General features: G+C 49.5%; 2 protein-coding genes across 2 annotated transcripts; both read right to left on the reverse strand.

Moving 5' to 3' along the window:
* Positions 1–1,529: 1,529 nt before the first annotated feature.
* Positions 1,530–2,189, reverse strand: LOC139261711 (keratin-associated protein 10-4-like). Its single transcript, XM_070877082.1, has one exon. The coding sequence runs from the start codon at positions 2,187–2,189 to the stop codon at positions 1,530–1,532; it is 660 nt and encodes a 219-aa protein (XP_070733183.1).
* Positions 2,190–3,726: 1,537 nt separating this feature from the next.
* LOC139261727 (keratin-associated protein 10-4-like) lies at positions 3,727–4,407 on the reverse strand. Its single transcript, XM_070877083.1, has one exon. It carries the CDS (start codon positions 4,405–4,407, stop codon positions 3,727–3,729), a length of 681 nt encoding a protein of 226 aa, XP_070733184.1.
* Positions 4,408–13,189: the final 8,782 nt, after the last annotated feature.

Consider the following 13,189-nt stretch of genomic DNA (forward strand, 5'->3'; position numbering starts at 1 on the left):
GCCCTGCAGGTCATGGCTTGTACTGCAATAAGCTGGCATACAGCGGCCCTGCAGGCCATGGCTTGTACTGCAATGAACTGGCATACAGCGACCCTGCTGGTCAGGGCTTGTACTGCAATGATCTGGCACACAGTGCCCCTGCAGGTCAGGGCTTGTACTGCAATGATCTGACATACAGCGGCCCTGCAGGTCATGGCTTGCACTGCAATGAGCTGGCACACAGCGCCCCTGCAGGTCATGGATTATGTGGTAATGAGGTGATACACAGCACCCCGGCAGGCCAGGGTTTGTACTGCAACGAGCTGGTACACAGCACCCCTGCAGGTCAGGGCTGGTACTGCAATGAGCTGATACACATCACCCCTGCAGGTCAGGGCTTGCGCTCTTCCTCTTCTCTCCTTCGACAGTCCCCCGGAGTCGAGGATGATGTGCTTCCACACTAAAATGAATTCTAAGGTGACTGATAAAACCAATGCGGGATCTACAGTCTTTGTCACAGGTGGGGCAGAGGGAATTGGAGGGACGAGTGGGTGGGGTGCTAGCTTTGTCATACATTCCTTCCGCTGTTTGTACTTGGCTTCCACGTGCTCCCGACAAAGGGACTTGAGGTGTCCGGTGCCTTCCCGGATGCTCCTCCTCCACTTTAAGCGGTCTTGGGCCAAGGAATCCCACGAGTCGGTAGGGATGTTGCCTTTTTTCAAGGAGGCTTTGAGGGAGGTCATGGCTGGTACCGCAATGAGATGATACACAGCGCCCCTGCAGATCAGGGCTTATACTGCAATGAACTGGCACACAGCGACCCTGCAGATCAGGGCTTGTACTGCAATGAGCAGGCATACAGCGACCCTGCAGGTCATGGCTTGTACTGCAATGAGCTGGCATACAGCGACCCTGCAGGTCATGGCTTGTACTGCAATGAGCTGGCATACAGCGACCCTGCAGGTCATGGCTTGTACTGCAATGATCTGGCATACAGCGGCCTTGCAGGTCATGGCTTGTACGGCAATGATCTGGCACACAGCACCCCAGCAGGTCAGGGCTTGTACTGCAATGATCTGGCATACAGCGGCCTTGCAGGTCATGGCTTGTACTGCAATAAGCTGGCATACAGCGGCCCTGCAGGCCATGGCTTGTACTGCAATGAACTGGCATACAGCGACCCTGCTGGTCAGGGCTTGTACTGCAATGATCTGGCACACAGTGCCCCTGCAGGTCAGGGCTTGTACTGCAATGATCTGACATACAGCGGCCCTGCAGGTCATGGCTTGCACTGCAATGAGCTGGCATACAGCAGCCCTGCAGGTCATGGCTTGTACTGCAATGATCTGGCATACAGCGACCCTGCAGGTCAGGGTTTTTACTGCAATGATCTGGCACACAGCACCCCAGCAGGTCAGGGCTTGTACTGTAATGATCTGGCATACAGTGGCCCCTGCAGGTCATGGCTTGTACTGCAATGAGCTGGCATACAGCGCCCCAGCAGGTCAGGGCTTGTACTGCAATGATCTGGCACACAACGCCCCTGCAGGTCAGGGCTTGTACTGTAATGATCTGGCATACAGTGGCCCCTGCAGGTCATGGCTTGTACTGCAATGAGCTGGCATACAGCGCCCCAGCAGGTCAGGGCTTGTACTGCAATGATCTGGCACACAGCGACCCTGCAGATCAGGGCTTGTACTGCAATGAGCAGGCATACAGCGACCCTGCAGGTCATGGCTTGTACTGCAATGATCTGGCATACAGCGGCCCTGCAGGTCATGGCTTGTAATGCAATGAGCTGGCATACAGCGGCCCTGCAGGTCATGGCTTGTACTGCAATGAGCTGGCATACAGCAGCCCTGCAGGTCATGGCTTGTACTGCAATGAGCTGGCATACAGCGACCCTGCAGGTCAGGGCTTGTACTGCAATGATCTGGCACACAGTGCCCCTGCAGGTCAGGGCTTGTACTGCAATGATCTGGCATACAGCGGCCCTGCAGGTCATGGCTTGCACTGCAATGAGCTGGCATACAGCGGCCCTGCAGGTCATGGCTTGTACTGCAATGATCTGGCATACAGCGACCCTGCAGGTCAGAGTTTTTACTGCAATGATTTGGCACACAGCACCCCAGCAGGTCAGGGCTTGTACTGCAATGATCTGGCACACAACGCCCCTGCAGGTCAGGGCTTGTACTGTAATGATCTGGCATACAGCGACCCTGCAGGTCAGGGTTTTTACTGCAATGATCTGGCACACAGCACCCCAGCAGGTCAGGGCTTGTACTGTAATGATCTGGCATACAGTGGCCCCTGCAGGTCATGGCTTGTACTGCAATGAGCTGGCATACAGCGCCCCAGCAGGTCAGGGCTTGTACTGCAATGATCTGGCACACAACGCCCCTGCAGGTCAGGGCTTGTACTGTAATGATCTGGCATACAGTGGCCCCTGCAGGTCATGGCTTGTACTGCAATGAGCTGGCATACAGCAGCCCTGCAGGCCAGGGTTTGTACTGCAACGAGCTGGTACACAGCACCCCTGCAGGTCAGGGCTGGTACTGCAATGAGCTGATACACATCACCCCTGCAGGTCAGGGCTTGCGCTCTTCCTCTTCTCTCCTTCGACAGTCCCCCGGAGTCGAGGATGATGTGCTTCCACACTAAAATGAATTCTAAGGTGACTGATAAAACCAATGCGGGATCTACAGTCTTTGTCACAGGTGGGGCAGAGGGAATTGGAGGGACGAGTGGGTGGGGTGCTAGCTTTGTCATACATTCCTTCCGCTGTTTGTACTTGGCTTCCACGTGCTCCCGACAAAGGGACTTGAGGTGTCCGGTGCCTTCCCGGATGCTCCTCCTCCACTTTAAGCGGTCTTGGGCCAAGGAATCCCACGAGTCGGTAGGGATGTTGCCTTTTTTCAAGGAGGCTTTGAGGGAGGTCATGGCTGGTACCGCAATGAGATGATACACAGCGCCCCTGCAGATCAGGGCTTATACTGCAATGAACTGGCACACAGCGACCCTGCAGATCAGGGCTTGTACTGCAATGAGCAGGCATACAGCGACCCTGCAGGTCATGGCTTGTACTGCAATGAGCTGGCATACAGCGACCCTGCAGGTCATGGCTTGTACTGCAATGAGCTGGCATACAGCGACCCTGCAGGTCATGGCTTGTACTGCAATGATCTGGCATACAGCGGCCTTGCAGGTCATGGCTTGTACGGCAATGATCTGGCACACAGTGCCCCAGCAGGTCAGGGCTTGTACTGCAATGATCTGGCATACAGCGGCCCTGCAGGTCATGGCTTGTACTGCAATAAGCTGGCATACAGCGGCCCTGCAGGCCATGGCTTGTACTGCAATGAACTGGCATACAGCGACCCTGCTGGTCAGGGCTTGTACTGCAATGATCTGGCACACAGTGCCCCTGCAGGTCAGGGCTTGTACTGCAATGATCTGACATACAGCGGCCCTGCAGGTCATGGCTTGCACTGCAATGAGCTGGCATACAGCGGCCCTGCAGGTCATGGCTTGTACTGCAATGATCTGGCATACAGCGACCCTGCAGGTCAGGGTTTTTACTGCAATGATCTGGCACACAGCACCCCAGCAGGTCAGGGCTTGTACTGTAATGATCTGGCATACAGTGGCCCCTGCAGGTCATGGCTTGTACTGCAATGAGCTGGCATACAGCGCCCCAGCAGGTCAGGGCTTGTACTGCAATGATCTGGCACACAACGCCCCTGCAGGTCAGGGCTTGTACTGTAATGATCTGGCATACAGTGGCCCCTGCAGGTCATGGCTTGTACTGCAATGAGCTGGCATACAGCGCCCCAGCAGGTCAGGGCTTGTACTGCAATGATCTGGCACACAGCGACCCTGCAGATCAGGGCTTGTACTGCAATGAGCAGGCATACAGCGACCCTGCAGGTCATGGCTTGTACTGCAATGATCTGGCATACAGCGGCCCTGCAGGTCATGGCTTGTAATGCAATGAGCTGGCATACAGCGGCCCTGCAGGTCATGGCTTGTACTGCAATGAGCTGGCATACAGCAGCCCTGCAGGTCATGGCTTGTACTGCAATGAGCTATCATACAGCGACCCTGCAGGTCAGGGCTTGTACTGCAATGATCTGGCACACAGTGCCCCTGCAGGTCAGGGCTTGTACTGCAATGATCTGGCATACAGCGGCCCTGCAGGTCATGGCTTGCACTGCAATGAGCTGGCATACAGCGGCCCTGCAGGTCATGGCTTGTACTGCAATGATCTGGCATACAGCGACCCTGCAGGTCAGAGTTTTTACTGCAATGATTTGGCACACAGCACCCCAGCAGGTCAGGGCTTGTACTGCAATGATCTGGCACACAACGCCCCTGCAGGTCAGGGCTTGTACTGTAATGATCTGGCATACAGTGGCCCCTGCAGGTCATGGCTTGTACTGCAATGAGCTGGCATACAGCGCCCCAGCAGGTCAGGGCTTGTACTGCAATGATCTGGCACACAGCGCCCTTGCAGGTCAGGGCTGGTACTGCAATGAGCTGGCATATAGTGACCCTGCAGGTCAGGGCTTGTACTGCAATGAGACAGGTGTCCAGTACATTCTTTCCTCCATGCACTGCCTGTCCATTCCGTCATGTTATCTGACCACATTCCCCTTTGCTTGTCAGTGTATCTATTATTATCTAGATTACAAATCTTCCCGAGGCTCGCATATAATGAGCCTGCAGTACGTCATTATCTAACCAAAATGAGCCTCCTCATTACTCTCTTTTCCTGCACTGGATCAAGGCCCCTCTCATTCATCATTCTTCTTGCCCAACTCATTTTCAACATATACCAACAGTACCACACTGATTGCTGCTGTTCAAGGCGGCGGCCCATGGATGGGCAATAAATGCTGACATTGCCGCCAACGCCCACATCCTGAGAAAGAATTTCAAAAATGCGTGCAATGCTGCTGCCCACAAGCAAACTTGTGAAGTCCAACAAGCGTGGCTTTTGTAAACAGTGCCACTCCCGTTTATTGATATAAAGAAATAGTCTTACGGTGAGGATTTTTAAAGTTGTGCCTGCAAGGGTGACCACAGTTATGGCAGGAACTCCATAGCAAACAGGGAGGACTCCAGTGCAGCCCGCGAGCCTCTGGGTTCGGTGGCAGCACTCCCACTTCTGAGTCCAGCGGAGGCTGAGGCTTCAAGTCGAGTCCAGGGGTAGAGGCTGTTACTTCAGGAAAACAACGGGTGTTTAAGGAGAGCGGCCATCTTTCATAGAATCATAGAAATTTACAGCACGGAAGGAGGCCATTTCAGCCCATCATGGCAGGCTAGTGGGGTACCGCAAGGTTCTGTGCTGGGGCCCCAGCTGTTTACACTGTACATTAATGATTTAGACGAGGGGATTAAATGTAGTATCTCCAAATTTGCAGATGACACTAAGTTGGGTGGCAGTGTGAGCTGCGAGGAGGATGCTATGAGGCTGCAGAGTGACTTGGATAGGTTAGGTGAGTGGGCAAATACATGGCAGATGAAGTATAATGTGGATAAATGTGAGGTTATCCACTTTGGTGGCAAAAACAGAGAGACAGACTATTATCTGAATGGTGACAGATTAGGAAAAGGGGAGGTGCAACGAGACCTGGGTGTCATGGTACATCAGTCATTGAAGGTTGGCATGCAGGTACAGCAGGCGGTTAAGAAAGCAAATGGCATGTTGGCCTTCATAGCGAGGGGATTTGAGTACAGTGGCAGGGAGGTGTGTACAGTTTTGGTCTCGTAACTTGAGGAAGGACATTCTTGCTATTGAGGGAGTGCAGACTGATTCCCGGGATGGCGGGACTGACCCATCAAGAAAGACTGGATCAACTGGGCTTGTATTCACTGGAGTTCAGAAGAATGAGAGGGTACCTCATAGAAACGTTTAAAATTCTGATGGGTTCAGACAGGTTAGATGCAGGAAGAATGTTCCCAATGTTGGGGAAGTCCAGAACCAGGGGTCACAGTCTAAGGGTAAGGGGTAAGCCATTTAGGACCGAGATGAGGAGAAACTTCTTCACCCAGAGAGTGGTGAACCTGTGGAATTGTCTACCACAGAAAGTTGTTGAGGCCAATTCACTAAATATATTCAAAAAGGAGTTAGATGTAGTCCTTACTACTAGGGGGATCAAGGGGTATAGCGAGAAAGCAGGAATGGGGTACTGAAGTTGCATGTTCAGCCATGAACTCATTGAATGGCGGTGCAGGCTAGAAGTGCCGAATGGCCTACTCCTGCAGCTATTTTCTATGTTTCTATGTCCACGCCGGCCAACAAAGAGCTACCTAAACGAATCCCACTTTCCAGTTCTCGGTCCGTAGCCTTGTAGTGGAATGAGTGATCATAGCATGATTGAATTTCAAATTCAGATAGAAGGTGAGAAAGTTGGATCACAAACCAGTGTACTAAGCTTAAATAAAGAAGACTATGAAAGTATGAGAGCAGAGTTGACTGAAGTGGACTGGGAAAATAGATTAAATTGTGGGACGGTTGATGAACAGTGGCGTACATTTAAGGAGATATTACATAACTCTCAAGAAAAATATATTCCGGTGAGGAGGAACGGGTGTAAGAGAAAAGATATCCATCCGTGGCTAAAGAAATAAATGACGGTATCCAATTAAAAACAAGGGCATACAAAGTGGCCAAAACTAGTGGGAGGACAGAAGATTGGGCAGCTTTTAAAAGTTAGCAAAGTATGACTAAAAATATGATTTAGAAAGGGAAAATAGACAATGAAAGTAAACTAGCACAAAATATAAAAACAGATAGCAAGAGTTTCTGCAGGTATATAAAAAGGAAAAGAGTGGCTAAAGTAAATGTTGGTCCCTTCGAGGACGAGACCAGGGAATTAGTAATGGGGAACATGGAGATGGCAGAAACTCTGAACAAATATTTTGTATCAGTCTTTACAGTAGAGGACACTAACAATATCCCAACAGTTGATAGTCAAGGGGCTGTAGGGGGGGAGGAACTTACACAATCACAATCACTAAGGAGGTGGTACTCAGTGAGATAATGGGACCAAAGGCAGATAAATCCCCTGGACCTGATGGCTTGCATCCTAGGGTCTTAAGAGAAGTAGTGGCAGAGATTGTGGATGCAATGGTTGTAGTTTACCAAAATTCCCTGGATTCTGGGGAGGTCCCAGCAGATTGGAAAACTGCAAATAAAACGCCCCAATTTTAAAAAAGGAGGCAGCCAAACAGCAGGAAACTATAGACCAGTTAGCCTAACAGTTAGTGGTTGGGAAAATGTTGGAGTCCATTATGAAAGAAGCAGTAGCAGGACATTTGGAAAAGCATAATTCGGTCAGGCAGAGTCACCATGGATTTATGAAGGGGAAGTCATGTTTGACAAATTCGCTGGAATTCTTTGAGGATGTAACAAACAGGGTGGATAAAGGGGAACCAGTGGATGTGGTGTATTTGGACTTCCAGAAAGCATTTGACAAGGTGCCACATAAAAGGTTACTGCACAAGATAAAAGTTCACGGGGTTGGGGGTAATATATTAGCAAGGATAGAGGATTGGCAAACTAACAGAAAACAGAGAGTCAGGATAAATGGCTCATTCTCGGGTTGGCAATCAGTAACTAGCAGGATGCTGCAGGGATCAGTGTTGGGACCCCAACTATTTACAATCTATATTAATGACTTGGAGAAAGGACCGGGTATAACGTTGTCAAGTTTGCTGATGATACAAAGGTGGGAGGAAAAGCAATGTGTGAGGAGGACACAAAAAATCTGCAAAAGGACAGAGACAGGCTAAGTGGGCAAAAATTTGTCAGATGGAGTATAATGTTGGAAAGTGTGAGGTCTTGCACTTTGGCAGAAAAAAATCAAAGAGCAAGTTATTATTTAAATGGAGAAAAATTGTAAAGTGCTGCAGTACAGCGGGACCTGGGGGTACTTGTGCATGAAACACAAACGGCTAGTATGTAGGTACAGCAAGTGATCAGGAAGGCCAATGGAATCTTGGCCTTTATTGCAAAGGGGATAGAGTATAAAAGCAGGTAAGTTGTACAGGGTATTGCTGAGGCCACACCTGGAATACAGCATACAGTTTGGTTTCCATATTTACGAAAGGATATACTTGCTTTGGAGGCAGCCTGTCACCGTCGCACAGCACTGCCCCCCAGTCATCAAGATTCACAGCGCGGCCCTCGACAATGTGGACCATTTCCCATATCTCAGGAGCCTCTTATCAACAAAGGCAGACATTGATGCGGAGATTCAACATCGCCTCCAGTGCGCCAGTGCAGCCTTCGGCCGTCTGAGGAAAAGTGTTTTTGAAGACCAGGCCCTCAAATCTACCACCAAGCTCATGGTTTACAAGGCTGTAGTAATACCTGCCCTCCTGTATGGATCCAAGGCATGGACGATGTATAGAAGGCACCTCAAGTTGCTGGAGATATATCACCAACGATGTCTCTGCAAGATCCTGCAAATTCCCTGGGACGACAGGCGCATCAATATCAGTGTCCTTGACCATAGAAACACAGAAAATAGGTACAGGAGAAGGTCATTCGGCCCTTCGACCCTGCACCACCATTCAATAAGATCATGGCTGATCATTCCCTCAGTACCCCTTTCCTGCTTTCTCTGGCTAACATCCCCAGTATTGAAGCACTGACCACACTCGAACAGCTTCGGTGGGCAGGCCACATAGTTCGCATGCCAGATACGAGACTCCCGAATCAAATGCTTTATGCGGAGCTCCTTCGTGGTAAACGAGCCAAAGGAGAACAGCGGAAAAGTTATAAGGACACCCTCAAAGCCTCCCTGGTAAAGTGCGACATTACCACTGACACCTGGGGGACCCTGGCTGAAGACTGCCCGAGGTGGAGAAAGTACATCCGGGAGGGCGTTGAGCTCTTCGAGTCTCAACGCAGAGCGTGAAGAGGCCAAGCGCAGGCAGCGGAAGGAGCGCGCGGCAAACCAGCCCTACCAACCCCTTCCCTCGACGAATGTCTGTTCCACCTGTGACAGGATCTATGGTTCTCGTATTAGACTGTTCAGCCATCAAAGAACTCACTTTGGGAGTGGAAACAAGTCTTCCTCGATTCCGAGGGACTGCCTATGATGATGATTTTCTTCCTGCCTCTGAGCCAATTTTGGATCCAACTTGCCACTATGCCCTGGATCCCATTGGCTTTTACGTTCATGACCAGTCTGCCATGTGGAATCTTATCAAAAGCCTTGCTAAAATCCATATACACTACATCATACACATTGCCCTCATCGACCCTCCTTGTTACCGCCTCAAAAAATTCAATCAAGTTACTGAGACACAATCTTCCCTTAATAGTTGTCATTCCTTGATTTATCCATGTCTTTCAAAATGAATATTTATCCTGTCCCTCAGAATTTTTTCTAATAATTTTCCTACCACCTGACTGGTAATTACTCGGTCTATCCCTTTCTCCCTTTTTAAACAAAGGGAGTCCTCCCTTTAGTAGTCCTCCAGTCCTCCGACACACCTGTAGTCAGAGAGGATTGGAAAATGATGGTCAGAACTGCTGCTATTTCTGCTTTTGCTTCTCTTAACAGCCTGGGATACATTTCATCTGGGCCTGAGGATTTATCCACATTCAAAACTGCTAAATCCCTTAATACTTCTTCTCTCACTGTATTTATTTCATCAAATATTTCTCACCCCAGATTGAAATATCTGCATCCCCGCTCTCTTTTGTGAAAACAGACACAAAGTATTTATTAAGAACCATACTCACGACTTCCGCCTCCACACACAGATTACATCATGGAAGGACAGGCGCACCAACAGCAGTGTCCTTGCCCAGGCTAACATCCCCAGCATTGAAGCACTGACCACACGCGATCAGCTTCGCTGGGCAGGCCACATAGTTCGCATGCCAGACATGAGGCTCCCTAAGTAATTGCTCTATGCGGAGCTCCTTCACGGCAAATGAGCCAAAGGTGGGCAGCGCAAACGTTACAAGGACACCCTCAAAGCCTCCCTGGTAAAGTGCAACATCCCCACTGACACCTGGGAGTCCCTGGCCGAAGACTGCCCTAGGTGGAGACAGTGCATCCGGGAGGGCGTTGAGCTCTTCGAATCTCAACGGCGCGAGCTTGAAGAGGTCAGGCACAGGCAGCGGAAGGAGTGTGCAGCAAAGCAGTCCCACCACCCCCCCCACCCCCACCCCCTTCTCCCGACGAATGTCTGTCCCATCTATGACAATCTCGCATTGGACTGTTCAGCCGCCAAAGGACTCACTTTAGGAGTGGAAGCAAGTCTTCCTTGATTCCGAGGGACTACCTTTATGGTCTCTAATAGGCCCTACTCTTTCTTTCGTTATCCTCTTGTTCCTCATGAGCTGGATTTTTGGGTTTTTCCATTTCGGGGCGAAAAAGGAGGCGTTAGGGGAAGATTACCATTTTCGCTGTGTTACCGATTTAAGGCCTAACTTTCGGCCTTTGGGTCTCGCAAAGGGAGGCGTTGCACAATTGTTCGCGGCGCTGAAACGCGATCCTCACCAACTTTAGTGCGGGGCCGGGAGCGCTGCGAGAGAGGCCTTAGGAGGGAGAAAAAAAATATTCCAACATTACCAAGACCCTTAACGAACAAATCGCTGCAAAAAAATTAATAAAAACTTTAACTGACCCTTTTTCAGGTTTTCCAACTCAGTTTTACCTGGGCGCGGTGTACGGGTCGGCCGAGTGCAGAAACCCGGACGCTGTCACTATGTGAGTCATTATAGGAGCAGGGAGGTCTTACTACAGTTGTGCAGGGCCTTGGTGAGGCCTCACCTGGAATATTGTGTTCAGTTTTGGTCCCCTAATCTGAGGAAGGGCGTTCTTGCTATTGAGGGAGTACAGCGAAGGTTCACCAGACTGATTCCCAGGATGGCAGGACTGACATATGAGGAGAGACTAGATCGACTGGGCCTATATTCACTGGAGTTTAGAAGAATGAGAGGGGATCTCATAGAAACATATAAAATTCTGACGGGACTGGACAGGTTAGATGCAGGAAGAATGTTCCCTATGTTGGGCAAGTCCAGAACCAGGGGACACAGTCTAAGAATAAGGGGTAAGCCATTTAGGACCGAGATAGAAACATAGAAACACAGAAAAATAGGTGCAGGGGTAGGCCATTCGGCCCTTCGAGCCTGCACTGCCATTTAATAAGATCATGGCTGATCATTCCCTCAGTGCCCCTTTCCTGCTTTCTCTCCATACCCCTTGATCTCTTTAGCCGTAAGGGCCATATCTAACTCCCTCTTGAATATATACAATGAACTGGCATCAACAACTCTCTGTGGCAGGGAATTCCACAGGTTAACAACTCTCTCTGAGTGAAGAAGTTTCTCCTCATCTCAGTCCTAAATGGCCTACCCCTTATCCTAAGACTATGTCCCCTGGTTCTGGACCTCCCCAACATCGGGAACATTCTTCCCGCATCTAACCTGTCCAGTCCCGTCAAAATCTTATACGTTTCTATGAGATCCCCTCTCATCCGTCTAAACTCTAGTGAATAAAGGCCCAGTTGATCCAGTCTCTCCTCATATGTCAGTCCAGCTATCCCTGGAATCAGTCTGGTGAACCTTCGCTGCACTCCCTCAATAGCAAGAACGTCCTTCCTCAGATTAGGAGACCAAAACTGAACACAATATTCCAGGTGAGGCCTCACCAAGGCCCTGTACAACTGCAGTAAGACCTCTCTGCTCCTATACTCAAATCCCCTAGCTATGAAGGCCAACATACCATTTTCCTTCTTCACTGCCTGCTGTACCTGCATGCCAACTTTCAATGACTGATGAACCATGACACCCACGTCTCGTTGCACCTCCACTTTTCCTAATCTGCCGTCATTCAGATAATATTCTGCCTTCGTGTTTTTGCCTCCAAAATGGATAACCTCCCATTTATCCACATTATACTGCACCTGCCATGTATTTGCCCACTCACCTAACCTGTCCAAGTCACCCTGCAGCCTCTTAGCGTCCTCCTCACAGCTCACACCACCACCCAGTTTAGTGTCATCTGCAAACTTGGAAATATTACACTCAATTCCTTCATCTAAATCTTTAATGTATATTGTAAAGAGCTGGGGTCCCAGCACTGAGCCCTGCGGCACTCCACTAGTCACTGCCTGCCATTCTGAAAAGGACTCGTTTATCCCGACTCTCTGCTTCCTGTCTACCAACCAGTTCTCTATCCACGTCAGTACATTACCCCCAATACCATGTGCTTTGATTTTGCACACCAATCTCTTGTGCGGGACCTTGTCAAAAGCCTTTTGAAAGTCCAAATACACCATATCCACTGGTTCTCCCTTGTCCACTCTGCTAGTTACATCCTCAAAAAATTCTAGAAGATTTGTCAAGCATGATTTCCCTTTCATAAATCCATGCTGACTTGGACCGATCCTGTCACTGCTTTCCAAATGCGCTGCTATTTCATCCTTAATGATTGATTCCAACATTTTCCCCACTACTCATATCAGGCTAACCGGTTTATAATTACCCGTTTTCTCTCTCCCTCCTTTTTTTAAAAAGTGGTGTTACATTAAGCTACCCTCCAATCCATCGGAACTGATCCAGAGTCGATGGACTGTTGGAAAATGATCACCAATGCATCCACTACTTCTAGGGCCACTGCCTTAAGTACTCTGGGATGCAGACTATCCGGCCCCGGGGATTTATCGGCCTTCAATCCCATCAATTTCCCCAACACAATTTCCCGCTTTATAAGGATATCCTTCAGTTCCTCCTTCTCACTAGACCCACTGTCCCCTAGTACATTCGGAAGGTTATTTGTGTCTTCCTTCGTGAAGACAGAACCGAAGTATTTGTTCAATTGGTCTACCATTTCTTTGTTCCCCATTATAAAGCGTGCAGTGCTTGACAGTGTTTGCAGCACCTCAATGCTATAGAACACTGACAGCATAACTGTCAAAATGCATGTAGACATGGTCCTTTTAAGCAAACCGGCTGATGACACATAATCAAATGAGGAGAAACTTCTGCACTCAGAGAGTGGTTAACCTGTGGAATTCTCTACCGCAGAGAGTTGTTGATGCCAGTTCATTGGATATATTCAAGCGGGAGTTAGATATGGCCCTTATGGCTAAAGGGATCAAGGGGTATGGAGAGAAAGCAGGAAAGGGGTACTGAGATGATGATCAGCCATGATCTTATTGAATGGTGGTGCAGGCT

Source organism: Pristiophorus japonicus, chromosome 1, assembly GCF_044704955.1.
Source record: "Pristiophorus japonicus isolate sPriJap1 chromosome 1, sPriJap1.hap1, whole genome shotgun sequence".
In the NCBI taxonomy this organism is placed as follows: Eukaryota; Metazoa; Chordata; class Chondrichthyes; family Pristiophoridae; genus Pristiophorus; species Pristiophorus japonicus.